A 22,678-nucleotide genomic window follows, 5' to 3' on the forward strand; every position below is an offset into this window, starting at 1 on the left:
CAGATGTATTAGACGTGTTATTAGAGTGAACACTATCAGATGTATTAGACGTGTTATTAGAGTGAACACTATCAGATGTATTAGAGACGTGTTATTAGAGTGAACACTATCAGATGTATTAGACGTGTTATTAGAGTGAACACTATCAGATGTATTAGACGTGTTATTAGAGTGAACACTATCAGATGTATTAGAGAAGTGTTATTAGAGTGAACACTATCAGATGTATTAGAGACATGTTATTAGAGTGAACACTATCAGACGTATTAGACGTGTTATTAGAGTGAACACTATCAGACGTATTAGACGTGTTATTAGAGTGAACACTATCAGACGTATTAGACGTGTTATTAGAGTGAACACTATCAGATGTATTAGACGTGTTATTAGAGTGAACACTATCAGACGTATTAGAGAAGTGTTATTAGAGTGAACACTATCAGACGTATTAGAGAAGTGTTATTAGAGTGAACACTATCAGACGTATTAGAGAAGTGTTATTAGAGTGAACACTATCAGACGTATTAGAGAAGTGTTATTAGAGTGAACACTATCAGACGTATTAGACGTGTTATTAGAGTGAACGCTATCAGATGTATTAGACGTGTTATTAGAGCGAACGCTATCAGATGTATTAGACGTGTTATTAGAGCGAACACTATCAGATGTATTAGACGTGTTATTAGAGCGAACACTATCAGATGTATTAGAGACGTGTTATTAGAGTGAACGCTATCAGATGTATTAGAGACGTGTTATTAGAGTGAACGCTATCAGATGTATTAGACGTGTTATTAGAGTGAACACTATCAGATGTATTAGAGACGTGTTATTAGAGTGAACACTATCAGACGTATTAGAGACGTGTTATTAGAGTGAACACTATCAGACGTATTAGAGACGTGTTATTAGAGTGAACACTATCAGACGTATTAGAGACGTGTTATTAGAGTGAACACTATCAGACGTATTAGAGACGTGTTATTAGAGTGAACACTATCAGACGTATTAGACGTGTTATTAGAGTGAACACTATCAGACGTATTAGACGTGTTATTAGAGTGAACACTATCAGACGTATTAGACGTGTTATTAGAGTGAACACTATCAGACGTATTAGAGACGTGTTATTAGAGTGAACACTATCAGATGTATTAGAGACGTGTTATTAGAGTGAACACTATCAGATGTATTAGAGGTGTTATTAGAGTGAACACTATCAGATGTATTAGAGGTGTTATTAGAGTGAACACTATCAGATGTATTAGAGGTGTTATTAGAGTGAACGCTATCAGATGTATTAGAAGTGTTATTAGAGTGAACACTATCAGATGTATTAGACGTGTTATTAGAGTGAACACTATCAGATGTATTAGAGACGTGTTATTAGAGTGAACGCTATCAGATGTATTAGAGACGTGTTATTAGAGTGAACGCTATCAGATGTATTAGAGAAGTGTTATTAGAGTGAACGCTATCAGATGTATTAGAGACGTGTTATTAGAGTGAACGCTATCAGACGTATTAGAGACGTGTTATTAGAGTGAACACTATCAGACGTATTAGACGTGTTATTAGAGTGAACGCTATCAGACGTATTAGACGTGTTATTAGAGTGAACACTATCAGATGTATTAGACGTGTTATTAGAGTGAACACTATCAGATGTATTAGAGACGTGTTATTAGAGTGAACGCTATCAGATGTATTAGAGACGTGTTATTAGAGTGAACGCTATCAGATGTATTAGAGAAGTGTTATTAGAGTGAACGCTATCAGATGTATTAGAGACGTGTTATTAGAGTGAACGCTATCAGATGTATTAGAGACGTGTTATTAGAGTGAACACTATCAGACGTATTAGACGTGTTATTAGAGTGAACGCTATCAGACGTATTAGACGTGTTATTAGAGTGAACACTATCAGATGTATTAGACGTGTTATTAGAGTGAACACTATCAGATGTATTAGACGTGTTATTAGAGTGAACACTATCAGATGTATTAGAGACGTGTTATTAGAGTGAACACTATCAGATGTATTAGACGTGTTATTAGAGTGAACACTATCAGATGTATTAGACGTGTTATTAGAGTGAACACTATCAGATGTATTAGAGAAGTGTTATTAGAGTGAACACTATCAGATGTATTAGAGACATGTTATTAGAGTGAACACTATCAGATGTATTAGACGTGTTATTAGAGTGAACACTATCAGACGTATTAGACGTGTTATTAGAGTGAACACTATCAGACGTATTAGACGTGTTATTAGAGTGAACACTATCAGATGTATTAGAGAAGTGTTATTAGAGTGAACACTATCAGACGTATTAGAGAAGTGTTATTAGAGTGAACACTATCAGACGTATTAGAGAAGTGTTATTAGAGTGAACACTATCAGACGTATTAGAGAAGTGTTATTAGAGTGAACACTATCAGACGTATTAGACGTGTTATTAGAGTGAACACTATCAGACGTATTAGACGTGTTATTAGAGTGAACACTATCAGATGTATTAGACGTGTTATTAGAGCGAACGCTATCAGATGTATTAGACGTGTTATTAGAGCGAACGCTATCAGATGTATTAGACGTGTTATTAGAGCGAACACTATCAGATGTATTAGAGACGTGTTATTAGAGTGAACGCTATCAGATGTATTAGAGACGTGTTATTAGAGTGAACGCTATCAGATGTATTAGACGTGTTATTAGAGTGAACGCTATCAGATGTATTAGAGACGTGTTATTAGAGTGAACACTATCAGACGTATTAGAGACGTGTTATTAGAGTGAACACTATCAGACGTATTAGAGACGTGTTATTAGAGTGAACACTATCAGACGTATTAGAGACGTGTTATTAGAGTGAACACTATCAGACGTATTAGAGACGTGTTATTAGAGTGAACACTATCAGACGTATTAGAGACGTGTTATTAGAGTGAACACTATCAGACGTATTAGAGACGTGTTATTAGAGTGAACACTATCAGACGTATTAGACGTGTTATTAGAGTGAACACTATCAGACGTATTAGACGTGTTATTAGAGTGAACACTATCAGACGTATTAGACGTGTTATTAGAGTGAACACTATCAGACGTATTAGACGTGTTATTAGAGTGAACACTATCAGACGTATTAGAGACGTGTTATTAGAGTGAACACTATCAGATGTATTAGAGACGTGTTATTAGAGTGAACACTATCAGATGTATTAGAGACGTGTTATTAGAGTGAACACTATCAGATGTATTAGACGTGTTATTAGAGTGAACACTATCAGATGTATTAGACGTGTTATTAGAGTGAACGCTATCAGATGTATTAGAGACGTGTTATTAGAGTGAACACTATCAGACGTATTAGAGACGTGTTATTAGAGTGAACACTATCAGACGTATTAGACGTGTTATTAGAGTGAACACTATCAGACGTATTAGACGTGTTATTAGAGTGAACACTATCAGACGTATTAGACGTGTTATTAGAGTGAACACTATCAGATGTATTAGACGTGTTATTAGAGTGAACGCTATCAGATGTATTAGAGACGTGTTATTAGAGTGAACACTATCAGACGTATTAGAGACGTGTTATTAGAGTGAACACTATCAGACGTATTAGACGTGTTATTAGAGTGAACACTATCAGACGTATTAGACGTGTTATTAGAGTGAACACTATCAGATGTATTAGACGTGTTATTAGAGTGAACGCTATCAGATGTATTAGAGACGTGTTATTAGAGTGAACGCTATCAGATGTATTAGACGTGTTATTAGAGTGAACGCTATCAGATGTATTAGACGTGTTATTAGAGTGAACGCTATCAGATGTATTAGACGTGTTATTAGAGTGAACGCTATCAGATGTATTAGACGTGTTATTAGAGTGAACGCTATCAGATGTATTAGAGACGTGTTATTAGAGTGAACGCTATCAGATGTATTAGAGACGTGTTATTAGAGTGAACACTATCAGACGTATTAGAGACGTGTTATTAGAGTGAACGCTATCAGACGTATTAGAGACGTGTTATTAGAGAGAACACTATCAGATGTATTAGAGACGTGTTATTAGAGTGAACGCTATCAGATGTATTAGAGACGTGTTATTAGAGTGAACACTCTCAGATGTATTAGAGACGTGTTATTAGAGAGAACACTATCAGATGTATTAGAGACGTGTTATTAGAGTGAACGCTATCAGATGTATTAGAGACGTGTTATTAGAGTGAACACTCTCAGATGTATTAGAGACGTGTTATTAGAGAGAACACTATCAGATGTATTAGAGACGTGTTATTAGAGTGAACGCTATCAGATGTATTAGACGTGTTATTAGAGTGAACGCTATCAGATGTATTAGACGTGTTATTAGAGTGAACGCTATCAGATGTATTAGACGTGTTATTAGAGTGAACGCTATCAGATGTATTAGACGTGTTATTAGAGTGAACGCTATCAGATGTATTAGAGACGTGTTATTAGAGTGAACACTCTCAGATGTATTAGAGACGTGTTATTAGAGAGAACACTATCAGATGTATTAGACGTGTTATTAGAGTGAACGCTATCAGATGTATTAGACGTGTTATTAGAGTGAACACTATCAGATGTATTAAAGACGTGTTATTAGAGTGAACACTATCAGATGTATTAGACGTGTTATTAGAGTGAACGCTATCAGATGTATTAGACGTGTTATTAGAGTGAACACTATCAGATGTATTAGACGTGTTATTAGAGCGAACACTATCAGATGTATGAGAGACGTGTTATTAGAGTGAACACTATCAGATGTATTAGACGTGTTATTAGAGTGAACGCTATCAGACGTATTAGACGTGTTATTAGAGTGAACGCTATCAGACGTATTAGACGTGTTATTAGAGTGAACGCTATCAGACGTATTAGACGTGTTATTAGAGTGAACGCTATCAGACGTATTAGACGTGTTATTAGAGTGAACACTATCAGATGTATTAGACGTGTTATTAGAGTGAACACTATCAGATGTATTAGACGTGTTATTAGAGTGAACACTCTCAGATGTATTAGAGACGTGTTATTAGAGCGAACACTATCAGATGTATTAGACGTGTTATTAGAGCGAACACTATCAGATGTATTAGACGTGTTATTAGAGTGAACACTATCAGACGTATTAGACGTGTTATTAGAGTGAACACTATCAGACGTATTAGAGACGTGTTATTAGAGTGAACACTATCAGATGTATTAGACGTGTTATTAGAGTGAACACTATCAGATGTATTAGAGACGTGTTATTAGAGTGAACACTATCAGATGTATTAAAGACGTGTTATTAGAGTGAACACTATCAGATGTATTAGACGTGTTATTAGAGTGAACGCTATCAGATGTATTAGACGTGTTATTAGAGTGAACGCTATCAGATGTATTAGAGACGTGTTATTAGAGTGAACGCTATCAGATGTATGAGAGACGTGTTATTAGAGTGAACGCTATCAGATGTATTAGACGTGTTATTAGAGTGAACGCTATCAGATGTATTAGACGTGTTATTAGAGTGAACGCTATCAGACGTATTAGACGTGTTATTAGAGTGAACGCTATCAGACGTATTAGACGTGTTATTAGAGTGAACGCTATCAGACGTATTAGACGTGTTATTAGAGTGAACGCTATCAGACGTATTAGACGTGTTATTAGAGTGAACGCTATCAGACGTATTAGACGTGTTATTAGAGCGAACACTATCAGATGTATTAGAGACGTGTTATTAGAGCGAACGCTATCAGATGTATTAGAGACGTGTTATTAGAGTGAACACTATCAGATGTATTAGACGTGTTATTAGAGTGAACGCTATCAGATGTATTAGACGTGTTATTAGAGTGAACGCTATCAGATGTATTAGACGTGTTATTAGAGTGAACGCTATCAGATGTATTAGACGTGTTATTAGAGTGAACGCTATCAGATGTATTAGACGTGTTATTAGAGTGAACACTATCAGATGTATTAGACGTGTTATTAGAGTGAACGCTATCAGATGTATTAGACGTGTTATTAGAGTGAACACTATCAGATGTATTAGACGTGTTATTAGAGTGAACGCTATCAGATGTATTAGACGTGTTATTAGAGCGAACGCTATCAGATGTATTAGACGTGTTATTAGAGTGAACACTATCAGGAATGTTGAGGTGTTATTAGAGCGAACACTATCAGATGTATTAGACGTGTTATTAGAGTGAACGCTATCAGATGTATTAGAGACGTGTTATTAGAGTGAACACTATCAGATGTATTAGACGTGTTATTAGAGTGAACACTATCAGATGTATTAGACGTGTTATTAGAGTGAACACTATCAGATGTATTAGACGTGTTATTAGAGTGAACACTATCAGATGTATTAGACGTGTTATTAGAGCGAACACTATCAGATGTATTAGACGTGTTATTAGAGTGAACACTATCAGATGTATTAGACGTGTTATTAGAGTGAACACTATCAGATGTATTAGAGACGTGTTATTAGAGTGAACGCTATCAGATGTATTAGAGACGTGTTATTAGAGTGAACACTCTCAGATGTATTAGAGACGTGTTATTAGAGTGAACACTATCAGATGTATTAGACGTGTTATTAGAGTGAACACTATCAGATGTATTAGACGTGTTATTAGAGTGAACACTATCAGATGTATTAGAGACGTGTTATTAGAGTGAACACTATCAGATGTATTAGACGTGTTATTAGAGTGAACACTCTCAGATGTATTAGAGACGTGTTATTAGAGTGAACACTATCAGATGTATTAGACGTGTTATTAGAGTGAACACTATCAGATGTATTAGAGACGTGTTATTAGAGTGAACACTATCAGATGTATTAGACGTGTTATTAGAGCGAACACTATCAGATGTATTAGACGTGTTATTAGAGTGAACGCTATCAGATGTATTAGAGACGTGTTATTAGAGTGAACACTATCAGATGTATTAGAGACGTGTTATTAGAGTGAACACTATCAGATGTATTAGACGTGTTATTAGAGCGAACACTATCAGATGTATTAGACGTGTTATTAGAGTGAACGCTATCAGATGTATTAGAGACGTGTTATTAGAGTGAACACTATCAGATGTATTAGACGTGTTATTAGAGCGAACACTATCAGATGTATTAGACGTGTTATTAGAGTGAACACTATCAGATGTATTAGACGTGTTATTAGAGCGAACACTATCAGATGTATTAGACGTGTTATTAGAGCGAACACTATCAGATGTATTAGACGTGTTATTAGAGTGAACACTATCAGATGTATTAGACGTGTTATTAGAGTGAACACTATCAGATGTATTAGACGTGTTATTAGAGTGAACACTATCAGGAATGTTGAGGTGTTATTAGAGTGAACACTATCAGGAATGTTGAGGTGTTATTAGAGTGAACACTATCAGATGTATTAGACGTGTTATTAGAGTGAACACTATCAGGAATGTTGAGGTGTTATTAGAGTGAACACTATCAGGAATGTTGAGGTGTAAGTGTAATAGTTAGGAGATCATGAGCGGTGATAACGGGGTACAGCATCAGTTCTCTCATGGTGTTGTTATTAGTGATGAACATGATGGTAATAATGAGCAGGTGTTAAATCAGGAAGAAGGTTAAACTCTGCAGTGAGGAGGAATCATGTGACCTCAGTAGGGGTGTAACCTTACACTCCTGTACCGATTCCATTCACAATACTGCGATCACGACTCGATATTCTCACAATATTCTGAACAAAATCTGAATGAAGAATAATTATAACTGAAAAGACTTTTATTTATTTATTTCTGAATCATAAAGTACACAAAACAATGTAAATGTTTCTCTGAATAAAACTGTAAATAGATTAAAAATGGATACAAACAGGTTTAATATAGTTGATCGATTGAATAAATAAAGTCTCAGGTGTGGGGAACATGACGGATTAAAATATAACGGCGGTACTGGTTGCACAGACTGGGAGCTCTGGTGTTGTCAGAATTCTGATTTCCACAATGTGAATCACACAGTTCTACATCACCACATGTTTTCATCGAAATGCATCATATCATGTTTATCTTAAGAGAAAGAGAAATTCCCGACTCTCCGCTTTTGTGTTACATTCCTTTAAATGTTATTCATGTGAATTTAATGTATATAATAAAATATTAGATGAGCCAATATTATTTTACACTAAAACTGTTTTTGCATCATTACTGTGTGAAGAACGTCATTTTAGTAAAAATGGGGGAAAAAGGTAAAAAAAAATGAAATTCAGGAGTAACACACACACACACACACACACACACACACACACACACACACACACACACAAACAGATGAGTGTGATGAGGTTCAGCTGAGCACCGTCTCCTTCTACACTATCCATTCATACATCACGCTACACTTTACTCTTTACATTTAATTCACGTTTATCGCTGTAAGTCTCTCATTACAGCAGTGACTATAAGACATTTCAGTTCAGGGTTTTTCTCTGTGAAATTTCCAAATTTGATACAATATTTTGAAATCAATATTTGATACCATTTTCAATAGCAGAGGCGGATGAGGATCAATGAACTGTCACAAAATCGAGGTTTTTATTTCTTCTGACTATAAGGTCAGTCTCATCTCAACGTAAATATATTTAAGTTTTAATAACAGTAACTTCTCACACCAAATACAATTATTCAAAACATTTCCCACCACACGAACTGAAACAGTTGCTGATGCAAGTCTTGTGTTGGTGTGTTTTTTTTTTTAGAGTAAACTAAAGGCAGTGCAGAGGAATAATAACAATACAGAAATCTGTTCCAAACATCTTAATAACCTAATGCTTCACTTTTAATAAACACCTGGAGTGCTCAGGTATAAAAATAAAATACAGAGGTCATTGTTGAATGTTATGGTCGCTTTAAATTAGTGGTGATTAACACCACATATGTGCAACAGTATAGCGCTGATCATGTCCTTTGTCTCGAAGCCAAAACATTTCCAGATATTACTCCTGTTGTTTATCAACCAAGTAAACCTGCTGCAAAACATACTGTAACATAAACCCGTGCAACATAAACAAGAGCTCTCTCGGCAGATTTTCCATGCGCGCGTGTGTGTGTGTGTGTGTGTGTGTGTGTGTGTGTGTGTGTGAGTGAGAGAGACAGAGCCTATGTGTGTCAAAACAGGAGCAAGCAGGAAAATCACATGGATGGAATCAGTACTGCAGGAAATGAGTATTAGTACCTTTTAAAATTTTAATACATATCGATATTTTTGCCAACACTATTCTATACACACACAGATACACACACACACACACACACACACACACACACACTAAGGGAAATTAAATGAATGTGTAAGTGGGTGTAATAAGATGAGTGTGTATGTACACTGCAGTCATTGTGTGTGTGTGTGTGTGTGTGTGTGTGTTGTGTACAGAGTGCAGTCATTGTGTGTGTGTGTGTGTGTTGTGTACAGAGTGCAGTCATTGTGTGTGTGTGTATATAAGAGTGTGAGAGAGTGTGTGAGAGTGTAAGAGAGTGTGTGTGTGAGTGTGTGTTATTGATTAAAGGTGTGAGTGTGTTTACCTGTAGTGTGATTAAAGCGCTGCATTAATTTAGCCACATCATCTTTGTAGATCTCCTCAGTACCCTGCGCAATCTGTGTGTATCTGCTCCAGTAACCAGGTTCTTCATTCTTCTCCATCCACTCAGTCTTTGGGATGTACTTTCTGATGTTGCTGTCATAATACTCAAATTCCACTCCATCCAGAAGACCAACAACAGTGAATTGTGGGAAATTTATTCCTGATGTGACTCCAGTCTCGAAGTACTGGTAAGAGTGTGTATCTGTAAGAGTGTAAACACACACATTTATACTGTTTTTTTTTTTTCCAGTTTCATTTTTATTGAACATTTCTGCTGAACATTCCTGCTGAACATGATGGACATTTCTTCTCTCCTCCCCTCCCTTTCCCAAATATTCCATTGAGAAGAAAAAAAAGCAAAAACAAATTGAGCAACACACAGCAGTAAACATTCACAGGGTTTTTTTCTTTTTATACTAACAAAGGAAAACAAAATTAAAAGTAAACCCACCCCCTGCCCCCCCGGCTCATCATGGCTACCCAATAACTATCGCTGGTTATATAGATATTGTAAGACCCAACAACAGGCACAAAAATTTAAGTGGAAGTGTCTGTAACTCCATAAAGTATACGATAAAGGGATGCCATTTATAAAAAAAAAACTTGTCCGTACAACCCTTCATCGTATACCTTATTTTCTCGAGTTTTAGAAAAAACATCACGCCCTTTAGCCGCTGGGAGATAGATGGGTATTTAGCAGACTTCCACTGCAACAGTAGGGAACGTCTTGCTATAAGGGATGTGAAAGAAAAAACATCCTTTTGTATCGAGTTCAGTGAAACTGAGTCATCAGGAATCCCAAATACAGCAATCAATGGACAAGGATTTAAATCTACCCTGAGAATAGTGGACATGACAGTAAAGAAACCAGTCCAAAAACCATGGAGATCTGGGCAGAAGAAAAACCTATGGCCAAGATGGCAGGGAGAAGCATGGCATTTATCACACTTGTCCTCTACGTCCGGATACATCACAGAAAGTCTCGACTTGGACAGATGGACTCTATTTAAAACTTTGAATTGTAGAAGTCCAAGACGAGCACAGGAAGTGGTAGACTGTACCCTCCCTATAGCACGTTCCCAACACCCCTCACTTATCTGTACTCCTAACTCCGTTTCCCACGCATTCCTAACTTTGTTACACGACTCACTACCTAACGCCAGAATGAAATCATAAATCCTAGAAATCATTCCTCTCTGATGTGGATTGTTTGAAAACAAGCTTTCCCAAGCCTGTTCAGGAGGCGCAGAGGGGAAATCAGGAAAACATCTAGAAACGAAATTCCGAATTTGAAAATACCGAAAGAAATGAGTCACAGGGAGGTCATAAGTGGAGGCCAGATTGGCAAAGCTATCGAACACACCTTCGTGATACAGATTTCTAACTTCTTCAATACCCTTGTCATCCCACACTGAGAATGTGGAGTCCAAACACGATGGAGGAAATAGATGGTTGTTGACTAAAGGACACAAAGAGGATGCACCTACAATTTTAAAGCGCCGTCTAAATTGATACCATAAGTCATAAGTGTGTTGAGGAAAACTAGATTATCAGTATATAGGGAGAGTTTTGTAGGTAAAGAGGAGTAAAGCAAAGCAGGTAAAGAGGATTCCCTACACGACAATAGTTCCAATTTAGACCAAGAAGATCCAGGAGATTTAACCCAGTAGCAGAGTTTATGAATGTGCGCAGCCCAGTAATAGAATTGAAAATTGGGTAATGCAAGTCCTCCACTAAGTCTACATCACTGCAATAAAGATTTATTAACCCTTGGTGGCTTCCCTCCCCAAATAAATGTACTAATTATCTTATCCAATGAATCGAAGAATGATTTTGGCAGAGAAAGAGGCACTTGCTGGAACAAGAAAAGAAACTTCGGTAATATATTCATTTCTGTAATATATTCACAGGAAAACAGTCGCTTTTATCTAAATTTAATTCATAAACAGAGACAACATCGAAGGCCTCCAGAACACCCAAGACAGCTGGCATAGAGGCAATAGGATCGGTTACATACAATAACAAATCATCAGCATATAGCGACAATTTGTATTCTACACCGTATAGAACTATTCCTTTAAACAAGGGAGAAGATCTTAATGCGATAGACAGAGGTTCGATAGCGACAGCAAAAAGCAGAGGGGATAAAGGACAACCTTGACGACACCCTCGTCCGAGAGCAAAATAATACGAATAAATATCGTTTGTCTGAACCCTGGCATTAGGGGTTGAGTAAAGGAGGCTAATCCAAGAAATAAACTTATCCCCAAATCCGAACTTCCTCAAGACTGCAAACAAATACTCCCACTCAACCCTATCAAATGCTTTTTCAGCATCTAATGAAATCACAATCTCAGGGAGTACAGCCGAATGCTTTGAATAAATTATATTAAAGAGCGTACGGGTACTAAAAAACAATTGACGTCCCTTTATAAAACCCTTCTGCTCTTCAGATATAAGGGAGTATATTCTCTAAACGAGATGCCATTACTTTCACCAACACCTTTACATCTGCATTAAGCAGAGACAGCGGCCTATAAGAACCACAGGAGGTTGGATCCTTACCCTCCTTAAGAAGCAGAACTATCGTGGCTTGTGTCAATGTTGGAGGCAAAGACACATTCCAAAGATTTGTTGAACATAGCCAAAAGCAGTGGAACTAATTTTCCAATAAACATTTAAAAAAAATTCAACTGGAAACCCGTCCGGGCCAGGAGCTTTGTTAGATTGCATAGTTTTAACTGAATTCAAATTTCTTCAAGAGAGAGTGGGGAGTCCAGTTGCATGGCAGTATTCGAATCAATAACAGGGTTACAAAGGTCTTGAAGAAATGCATTCACTTTAATATCGTCTGTAGGAAATTCGGACTTATAAAGCGAAGAGTAGAACGATTTAAAAGTAGCATTAATTTCCATGGGCTCTGTAGTGACGATATTATGAGTGTTTTTAACACTAGGTATGAGACGGGAAGCGGCCTGTCACCATAGCTGACGTGCCAGTAAACGACTCGGCTCGTCGCCATGTTCATAATATGAACCAGGAGTACGTAACAACAAGCGTTCCGCCTCTTTAGTTGAAATAAGATTGAATTCTGCCTGTAAGTCGATTCGCTGTTTAAGAAGTTCTGGAGAGGGGTTCAACGCACATCTTTGATCGAGACTACTGATCGCAGATGTAAGTTCATTAACCCTAGCAGTGCGCTTTAAATTACAGAGAGTGGAGTAAGAAATAATCTGCCCTCTGATATAGGATTTAAGTGTCTCCCATAACAATGAATAAGAGGTGGAGTCATTCTGACTGAAGAAAAGAAAGTCATCCATAGAAGTAGAAATGAACTCACAGAATTCACTGTCTGCTAAAAGAAGAGAATTAAATCTCCAAGGCGGTGGGCTACGTTTATAAATAGAAAGATGAATATCTAATTCATGATCGCATGGTCAGAAATTACAATACCCAAATAGTCAGAAGAAACTACACAAGAATCAAGAGTGCTGTCTATAAAAAATAATCAATCCTCGAATAGGATTTCAATAGGATAGCACCTGGGAGAAGAAAGAAAACTTTTTAAGAGCAGAGTTACGGGATCTCCAGGGATCAACGAGACCGTTCTGACCCATAAAATCGGAAAATGTTTTAGACATAGCAGATTGATTCAGAGTACGGGGATTAGACCGATCAAAGTTTTGGTGAATTACACAGTTTAAATCTCCACCGAAAATCTACAGGTGAGTATTTAAAAAGGGAGATTGCTCAACAATCTATTAGCAAATTCCACATCATCAAAGTTTGGAGCGTGTACGTTTACCAACAACACCTGTCTTTGCATCAGAGTACCAGCAACTATAATATATCTACCGTTCACATCAGTGATAATGTTAGTGGACGAAAACTGTGACCTTTTGTCAATTAAAATAGCGACCCCTCTTGCTTTCGAATTAAAGTTCGAGTGGAAGACTTGACTCACCCAAGGACAGTGTAACCTTTGATGAGCTTTAATACGTAGGTGCGTCTCCTGTAAAAATACTATATCGGAGTTTAAACATTTCAAATGTGTAAAAACCTTAGATCTTTTGACAGGATTACCCATACGTCTGACGTTCCAACTAATAAATCTTAAAGGCGTGTCTGTCCCAGCTATGCTGGGATCCATATGACTACTAACCATTTAAATAAAGTAAACCAGAGAAATATAAATAGCCAATTAGAGCCGAAGTGGGACCTACCCCCAACCCCCTCCCCCCAAATACACACCCAAAGTCTCCATAAAAAAGGGAGACAGCAGTGTTTCCCACCAAGAGTTGTCCACAATGTGAAAACAACTCAAAGAGTAAGCCGAACTAACAAACAAAATTACCTAAACAAAAAAAGTTCCAGTAAGAGAAAAGACCCCTACTGACTTCAAATCTGATAAATAGTCTGCGCACATTAACAAATATAATGTTAGAGCTGGAAGGCCGACTGCAAAAAAAGAATAAAAGAAAAGTAAAGAAATACTCCACTATATAGGTGATGCAGTTCACCCCGATATCAAGAGTTTAACGTAGTCTCCTGCTTCCTCCACTGAAATAAAGTCCTTCTGAACACCGTTATATGTAATGCGAAGCCGAGCTGGGTGAAGTATTCCATAGCGAGCGCCCTCAATACCACGAAGTTGACGCCGAACCTCATCTTGGCTATGGAGTCAGGGAAAACGGAGATGGTCAGATCCCTCACTTTAATCTCTCTCACACAGCGTTAAATATCAACACAGTCACTGTGATAGTGGAATCTGCACACAATAACTCGTGGTCGTTCACCAGGCTTGGGCTTCGGCTGAAGGGTCTGGTGGGACCGGTCCAGAACCGGCTCCTTCTCCAGACCAAACGCCTCTTTTAACAAGGCCGCTACAGCAGCAGTTGTACAGGTGTCGGCACACTCTGGAACTCCCACTATCCTAACGCTATTGCGCCGTGACCTCGACTCCAAATCCTCACATTTATTCTCTAATTGAGTCACAGTCGCATAGTAATCTTCATGAACTATGTCATCGGTGCAGCCGGAGAGCGCGTGCTCCATTTCCCCAACAGTACTTTCAGTGTTGATATGGTAGCCTCGGTAGCAACTTTATCACCAGCCAGCTGTGTTTTCACGGCCTGCAGGTCAAGCTGGATAGTAGACAGCGCTTCCCTGAACATCGCCTGAAACTCCTTTTTAAAAATATCGGCAATGCCTTCCTCAGTGAAGCCAGCAGCTCAAGCTTTAGTGCAGCGAAGTCAGGGTCACTGCTCGGCAATGTGGACGCGGATTCAGAGGGAGAAGGGGGCTCGCTTGCGGCGCGCACCCTAGCCCTCAGTTGTGTCTGAATACTACCATGGGTTTTCATGCTATTTCCAGACATTTTAATGAGCCACAAAGTTAAAAGTGCAAACAAGGAAAAGAAGTAGAATAAGTCAAAATATATTATATGACCAAAAAGCCCTAATTAATTACAGTTTTAATCGAAATCAGCAGGAGACTCCAAGTTCGCGTCCTACTCCATCGAACTCCGAATTCGAACCCCTACTATACTGTTTTAATAACTCACCACATATAAAATATAAACTTTTACACAAATAATAATCATATTAAAACTACTTCAATTCTGTTCATATTCCTAATATCACAGAATTCTGAGTCTGATCTGATTATCACTGGGCCAAATTTCAATATTTAATAGAGTCTCAGCTACCTTCACAGCAATTTTGGTGGTCAACACTCAAGTCCTCTAGCGCCACCAATAGAGCAAATTTGAACATGTAAAATATATGTTTACGATAATAAGTCCACAACAGAATGTTGTAGAATGCGATTCCACTTTCCTGTGATTCTTTCAGGCAAGACGAGTTCAAGGGAAGCCAAAACTTCCACCATATTGGGTCTTTTTTTTTTTTTTAGGAAATTTCAAATTTTTTCAAAAAGTTTTTTCTCTTCTTCTCTTGAAAAGTTTGTCCAATCATCACTAAATTAGAATCACAGCATCAGGAGACTCTCCTGTAAAAAAAAAAAAAAAAAAAAAAACCTTGTTTCTTTGATTTTTGCTATAAGGAACAGTTTGTCCGGAACACAAAACAAATCTGATGACAAAGCCACCAAACAGTGAGTGAAGGAATATCTCAGCAACGCTGTGAAGTATTCTGACCAAACTTGAGTGAACTGAAAGACCTCACACTAAGGGTCTCCCAGAAGATTTGTCTATCTTCACCTCTAGATGGTGCTATAATTAACAATTTTTATAAATTGCTCATAAGTTTTGAACAATTAAACAGTAACTCAAGATTCTTATTCCTACTGATTCTCTAGAAGTTTCCGAGTGTTGGTGATCTAAGGTATTGTAATTTCTCAAACAGCAAGTTGGCCATTTTGAAAATGTTTTAGATTCTTCTACCAAAAATTGCCATATAACCATGCAATTGTGAAGAGGAGACCAGTATCAGGAGATCATCCCAAACAACAGTTGTTTCTCAGATTTTTATATGACGAATGGCTTGTCCATAATGCTCAAATGACTTTGATGGTGAAGTTGCCCAACAGGAAGTGAGGACATCTCAACAACAGCATAACGCATTTTGACCAAACTTTATTGATGAGTAAATGACTTTGTCCTAACAGACTCCAAGAAGATTTGTCTAAACCCCTCATTACAATTCACAGGTTAGTAAACCTGCTCATAACTGTTGAACCCCTTGTTAAGAGGTGGGAAAAGAAAGTGCCATATTTTATGCACTTATTATGTGCTGATGAATAAGATAACTGATTCTGTAGGAGAATATTCTCTTAAATGTTTCCATGCAAAAGTAGGAACAATTCTGACCAGGTAATGTGTTTGTAGTCTGGTTGTCATTGGACGTATTCTGTATACCAGTTCTGTACATAACGTCTGACACTCTCATGTTCGTAGAGTCTGGAAGCTGTCAGTATTTACAGACACAGTATTACAAACACCATGGCCTTGTCTTCACTCTGGAAGCTCAGGGAGAACAGAAATCCTCTACTTTATTGAATCAAATGTGTTTCATCACGAGCTAACAGTAAAAAAAAATCCCTGATTACACGTTGTTTGTGCAGTTGAGATAATTTTATTATAATTCTAATGGCAGATCTGATCACTATCTGCTATGATTGGAGATCACATAGGCTTTAATACTCACATTTATACAGGTTTAAACAATTATAATCAAAACAGTGATTTGGTGACTTGGTTCCTTTGTTGATATTAAAAATCACTCCAGGTGATCAGTTTTACTGAGATAATATCATGCCCTATCCTCCTGTCGTCTGCTCCGTATCACACTTCTGTCACACGTTACTACGCAGGATTGTGTGTCTCTTTCTGTTGTAATGTTCACTTGGTTTTTTTGTTATTTAAATGCGAATTATAAAGAAAATAAGAGATATAGAGATAAACATTCAGCTCATTTAGTTCAGACGCTATTATAGTGTTATATTTGGTGTGGAGTCTCTTTCTATAGCAGCACAGAATAACACACTGCATCACCAGGTACTGGGAAGAAATGACAAGCGCAGATTATAAACCAAAAATAGCATAGTGATGGGAAAAACTGGATCTGCCAGACTATAAATCAATTTTAAATGTTCTTATGTGGATTTCCTCTCTGGTTTATCTCTCACCTCATTTCATTAACGAGACACACTATCAAACGTGAAAATGCTGTTTGTTGTTATCATGTTCTTTAAATGTCTAATAACAGCCAAAACACTTCATTATTCACTCAGAGATTGTGGACTTCTAATCATCAGAAATTAAAATAATCTGAGTGTTATAACGAATCCAGTTTGGGTTTTTACAGTATTTAAGAGTATTTTATTTCATAGGCAGCATGTTAACCTTTTTGACATTAATAAAGTCTTTGTCTTTGTAGTAAAACACTGAATAAAGGGGTTAATGATGTGCTGTCAGTGTTATTCATACAGCTTTACATGGCAGAAATAAATGTAACCAAAATGCCATTTAAAAAATTCAATGTTTAAAAAAAAGAACAAAGGAAACGATTTGACTTAACAACATTAGGACTGTTTAATCATTGCTGAATAAAATGTATTTAAAAAGTTAAGACATTGTGCTTATAAAAAATATCCGTAATACACTGGGAGATGAGGTTAGCGTTACAGTACACACACACACACACACACAATACAGTGATATATGTGTGCTTTCGCTTATTAGCTTTAGAAAGTTAAGTATAAAGTGTGTGTGTGTGTGTGTGTGTAAAATCCCCTCAAATTCCACCAAACACTTGTGATGTATTTAGATGAGATTTAAATCCCCCTACTGGTGGAGTGTGTTACTGCACTCACACGCATGCATCATTAAGGATGAGCTAGCAGATTTTCTAATAAGGTGAAAAAAGTGATTTAAAAAATGTAAGTATTGCACAGACGATGCTTCACCAACTTGCAAATATATATTTTAATATTCCAAACAAATACAAAGAATAGAGGGAAGAAAATCGACCAAATTTTTGCTTTCATTTGATCTTCCTCTTGAGTTACATCTATTGTTTTTGTTTTTATTCCCCCTCTCCTTTTGCATCTCTCATCTTTTAGCTGAGACGTTTGTCCACTTTTTGATGCGGAGGCAGGGAAAGAGCAGTAAGGTGTGACCAGAGGGAAGAGGGTGTGGCGTGTACATGTAGGACATCACTCCACGGCTAAAATTGATCTGTTTACTTTCATTGGCTGTTTAGTTTTTATAGAGAAAGAGACAAACACCTTACGTTTGTTTAGAGTTCCAATATCAGTTCATTTAAAACTTTACTAAACTCTCTTTTGTTTAGTTATTTAGATCTAGTGATTAGTTGTTTAGATCTACTGATGGTGATTGTTCTCATGGTTTCTGTTGGTACTGAATCTCACATCCAAATGATACACAGAACAATTATAAAAAATCACATCAATGATTTCAATCTGAAAAGTTTCCTCCTTTAAACAAACACAACAACGTGTCTACCCTCGCACCTGTCAGTCAATAAGCCACGCCCCCAGTGTAGCACGTCATCAGTAACCAGGTAAACACAGCTGCTGCATGTTAGAAATGAAAGTAACTTGTTGTCCTCCTGTTTATTAGTGTTTCATAATAAACACTGATAGTTATGGAGATATTGAGGTTCACAGTTAGTATCTACACTCGACCAGTTATTGAACAAGTTTTATGAGCTCTAAGAAATGTTTGTGATTTCATAATAATTCAGTGCTTTCATTAGGGGGTTGGTTTTACAAGCAAAGACAAAGCTAACAGATTATTAAAACTCAAATCACATTTGTTTATTTATTTCTTTAGACTTTTATTTAGATTTCTTTAGACCTTTTTTCTTTAGGGAAGGAAATAAAGGATTTAGTTTTATCACCTAATCACCTGTTTATGAGTTTGAGGAAAGGTTTTAGATAAATAACTAATAAATAACATTATTTTATGTGAATATCTCCTCAGTAACAGTGATCTCAGTGCTGTGTGGAGATTTTATAGTAAATACTGTATAGAAACTGCAGATTGTTAGGACTATCTCTGAATTTTAATCATGAATCTACTGAATATTACTTTATATCTCAACACTGTTCGTGTTTAATAGTTTGAATGCATTGTTTACACTTTTAATGAAGAAAAGTCACTGAATCAGCCTTAATGACTGATCACCATTTACAGATTAACAGAATAAAGTGATAATAAAATAAAGTTATAATAAAGCCAGTAAACTGACCTGCTGCAGACAGATGAACACAAAACGCGAGGAAAATCAGGATTTTCATCATTGCGCGGTTCTGTAAAGTTGTATAAATGTAAATTTCTCGGCTCTATAGTTTCTTCTCCACACAGATCCAGATAAATCCTGAGTCTCAGTGCTCAGTGACGATGTTCTTCTCCGCCTTTTCCCTCGTGTTTTGCTGCAGAGTTTTTGTAGGCGGGGAAACTCGGACCAATCAGAATTAAGGATTTCATTCACGTCACCAGTTACTGAATGAAGATGAAGAGTACAGGTTATACTTTAGTTGTGTGGAATCATTAACGCCATCTTGTTCCTCCTGTATATTTAACTGAGTATTTTGGACAGATGTGACTAATTGTGAATAGTGTGCGTGTGTATTTTAACACATGGGCTATATTTTAACATGGGATTTATTATGGTATTTTTTCATTTCAATTGGGAAGCTAAAACTTTATAATAAACTTTCAAATCTAATATGGCAGTTTTGTACTGTATATCTTTTATGTATATCTTTAAGGTCTTTAAGTATTTGGTCAGGGACACAGTTTTTGTAATTTTGTCTCTGTACAGCACCACAATGGATTTGAAATGAAGCAATCAAGATAAATGGTAAATGGCGCACTTATATAGCACTTTTATTAAAAAGCGCTTTACACTGTCTCTCATTCACCCATTCACACACCAATGGTAGCAGGAGCTGCCATGCAAGGCGCTAGCTTACTATCGGGAGCAACTTGGGGTTCAGTGTCTTGCTCAAGGACACTTCGACATGTGGAGTCACCCGGGCCGGGAATCGAACCGCCAACCCTACGATTAGTGGACAACCCGCTCTACCACCTGATCCACAGCCGCCCAAGATGTGATAGATGTGTAGACTTTCAGATTTAACTCAAGGGGTTTAACAAAAATATGGTAATAACTGTTTAGGATTTGCAGCCATTTTTTAGAGTCCCTCCATTTACAAAAGCTCAAAAGTAATTGGACAATTGACTGATAAGCAGTTTCATGGCCAGTCGTGGCCTGTTTCCTAATTATTTCCCCACAGGCACCTCTACACACGTATCCTACACCTATACACACGCCTCCTTCACCGCTACACACGCCTCCTTCACCGCTACACACGCCTCCTACACCTATACACACGCCTCCTTCACCACTACACACGTCTCCTACACCTATACACACGCCTCCTTCACCGCTACACACGCCTCCTACACGGCTACACACGTCTCCTACACCTATACACACGCCTCCTTCACCGCTACACACGCCTCCTTCACCGCTACACACGCCTCCTACACCTATACACACGCCTCCTTCACCACTACACACGTCTCCTACACCTATACACACGCCTCCTTCATCGCTACACACGCCTCCTACACGGCTACACACGTCTCCTACACCTATACACACGCCTCCTTCACCGCTACACACGCCTCCTACACGGCTACACACGCCTCCTTCACCGCTACACACGCCTCCTACACGGCTACACACGTCTCCTACACCGTTACACACGCCTCCTACACCGTTACACACGCCTCCTTCACCGCTACACACGCCTCCTACATGGCTACACATGCCTCCTTCACCGCTACACACGCCTCCTACACGGCTACACACGTCTCCTACACCGTTACACACGCCTCCTACACCTATACACACGCCTCCTTCACCGCTACACACGCCTCCTACATGGCTACACATGCCTCCTTCACCGCTACACACGCCTCCTACACGGCTACACACGTCTCCTACACCGTTACACACGCCTCCTACACCTATACACACGCCTCCTACACCTATACACACGCCTCCTACACCATTACACACGCCTCCTACACGGCTACACACGCCTCCTACACCTATACACACGCCTCCTACACCTATACACACGCCTCCTTCACCGCTACACACGCCTCCTACACGGCTACACACGCCTCCTACACGGCTACACACGTCTCCTACACTGTTAAACACGCCTCCTACACCTATACGCACGCCTCCTACACCTATACACACGCCTCCTTCACCGCTACACATGCCTCCTACACCACTACACACACCTCCTACACCACTAGAGAAAAATGTAGTATAGCAAGAAACTAAAAACCTGTCTGCAGTAAAATAGCATTTGTCAGAGTTGCTTAGGATTTACTGGTGAAAGAAAGTGAAACTAAAGAAGTGAGTGTGTGTGTTTGTGTCAAGAGCGAGGTGGGTTCAGGTGAGGACATGAGATGATTGAGCTGAATAGAGACGCTTCAAACTGACTCCTGTTTATGTTTGACTCAGTAGGAGAATACTCACACGCACAGTACTGAAACTGTCCTCGCATGATGTGTGTGCTTCAATCTTTACTGATTATAAATAAGCCTTATTATAACAATTAAACTACAGTCTAACTAAATATCTTCAAATTTTTATGCTTTATCTCCTCTCCATTTCAGTATAAAGTCAGATCTCTGGCTGTATGTCTCTCTGAGTGAAAGTCCTTGCTGTGTGTCAGTACTGTGTGGAAAGTCCCTGGAGTTCCCAATAAACAAACACTTTTGATATGTTAAAGTGGAAAACAGCTCCATCTACTGGCTTCACCATCATCAGTCACCAACAAGCCTCATGTCCACCTCTATCATGACATTTTCACTCTTTAAGATGATTAATGATGGTTTCCCCGTTAATTACTTAACGTACATGTCGATGTGGTTATGAAATAACTTGAAGGTTTCGCAATAATTATTAAGAAAATATCATTTCAACAATTATAGTTAGGAAAAGTAAGTGCACCCTCACTACACACTCCTGTTTTCAATGACGTTATAGCAGCTATAAACAGTCTCACCAGCCCTCACCCTCACACACTGCTCTGTCCTAAAGACTTTGCCATGGCAGAAAATTACTGACGTTACAAGACTTAAAGTCGCTGTGAATGAGCGGTTACTATAGTAACGATAACGTATTAGAACGAGTGCATTAATATAAACCGACTGAACTGATTAAGTTTACATTTTACAGAAATATTACTACAGAACTTTACAATGACGCGGCTTTCTTCATTCCTATAGTGACCTTCTGTTTCTGTAGCGCAACCGAGTTCAAAAACATCCTCCAGCACAGAACCAGGGATGAAGAAGACTGAAATCTTTTAAAGGAGTGGAAAAAAAAGATTTTATGACATCATTAGAGTCTGAAGGTAATCAGTCACGCTCGGTCTGTAATCTTCAGCTTTTACAATCGTTCTTTACAGT

At 38.0% G+C, this 22,678-nt stretch overlaps 2 protein-coding genes across 8 annotated transcripts in view; one reads left to right on the forward strand and one right to left on the reverse strand.

Moving 5' to 3' along the window:
• Positions 1–19,590, reverse strand: part of LOC108255436 (BOLA class I histocompatibility antigen, alpha chain BL3-7) — a 31,996-nt gene extending 12,406 nt beyond the window's left edge. For 4 of the 7 annotated variants that reach the window (XR_008393216.1, XR_008393215.1, XM_053674367.1 and 1 more), the window contains exons 1-2: positions 19,425–19,589; positions 9,632–9,892 (exon numbers count right to left, since the gene is read on the reverse strand). Coding sequence is in view for 5 of the 7 variants with exons in the window: in XM_053674367.1 (XP_053530342.1) it covers positions 9,632–9,892; positions 19,425–19,476 (313 nt within the window). In the remaining 2 variants the exon portion in view is untranslated. Of the gene's footprint in view, positions 1–9,631; positions 9,893–19,424 lie in introns of all 7 variants that reach the window. The other 3 variants (XM_053674369.1, XM_053674370.1, XM_053674368.1) reach the window with 1 other exon arrangement.
• Positions 19,591–20,435: 845 nt separating this feature from the next.
• On the forward strand, positions 20,436–21,542 carry LOC128628961 (histidine-rich protein PFHRP-II-like). The gene has a single exon (XM_053674659.1). It carries the CDS (start codon positions 20,436–20,438, stop codon positions 21,540–21,542), a length of 1,107 nt encoding a protein of 368 aa, XP_053530634.1.
• Positions 21,543–22,678: the final 1,136 nt, after the last annotated feature.

Source organism: Ictalurus punctatus, chromosome 22, assembly GCF_001660625.3.
Source record: "Ictalurus punctatus breed USDA103 chromosome 22, Coco_2.0, whole genome shotgun sequence".
Classification (NCBI taxonomy): Eukaryota; Metazoa; Chordata; class Actinopteri; order Siluriformes; family Ictaluridae; genus Ictalurus; species Ictalurus punctatus.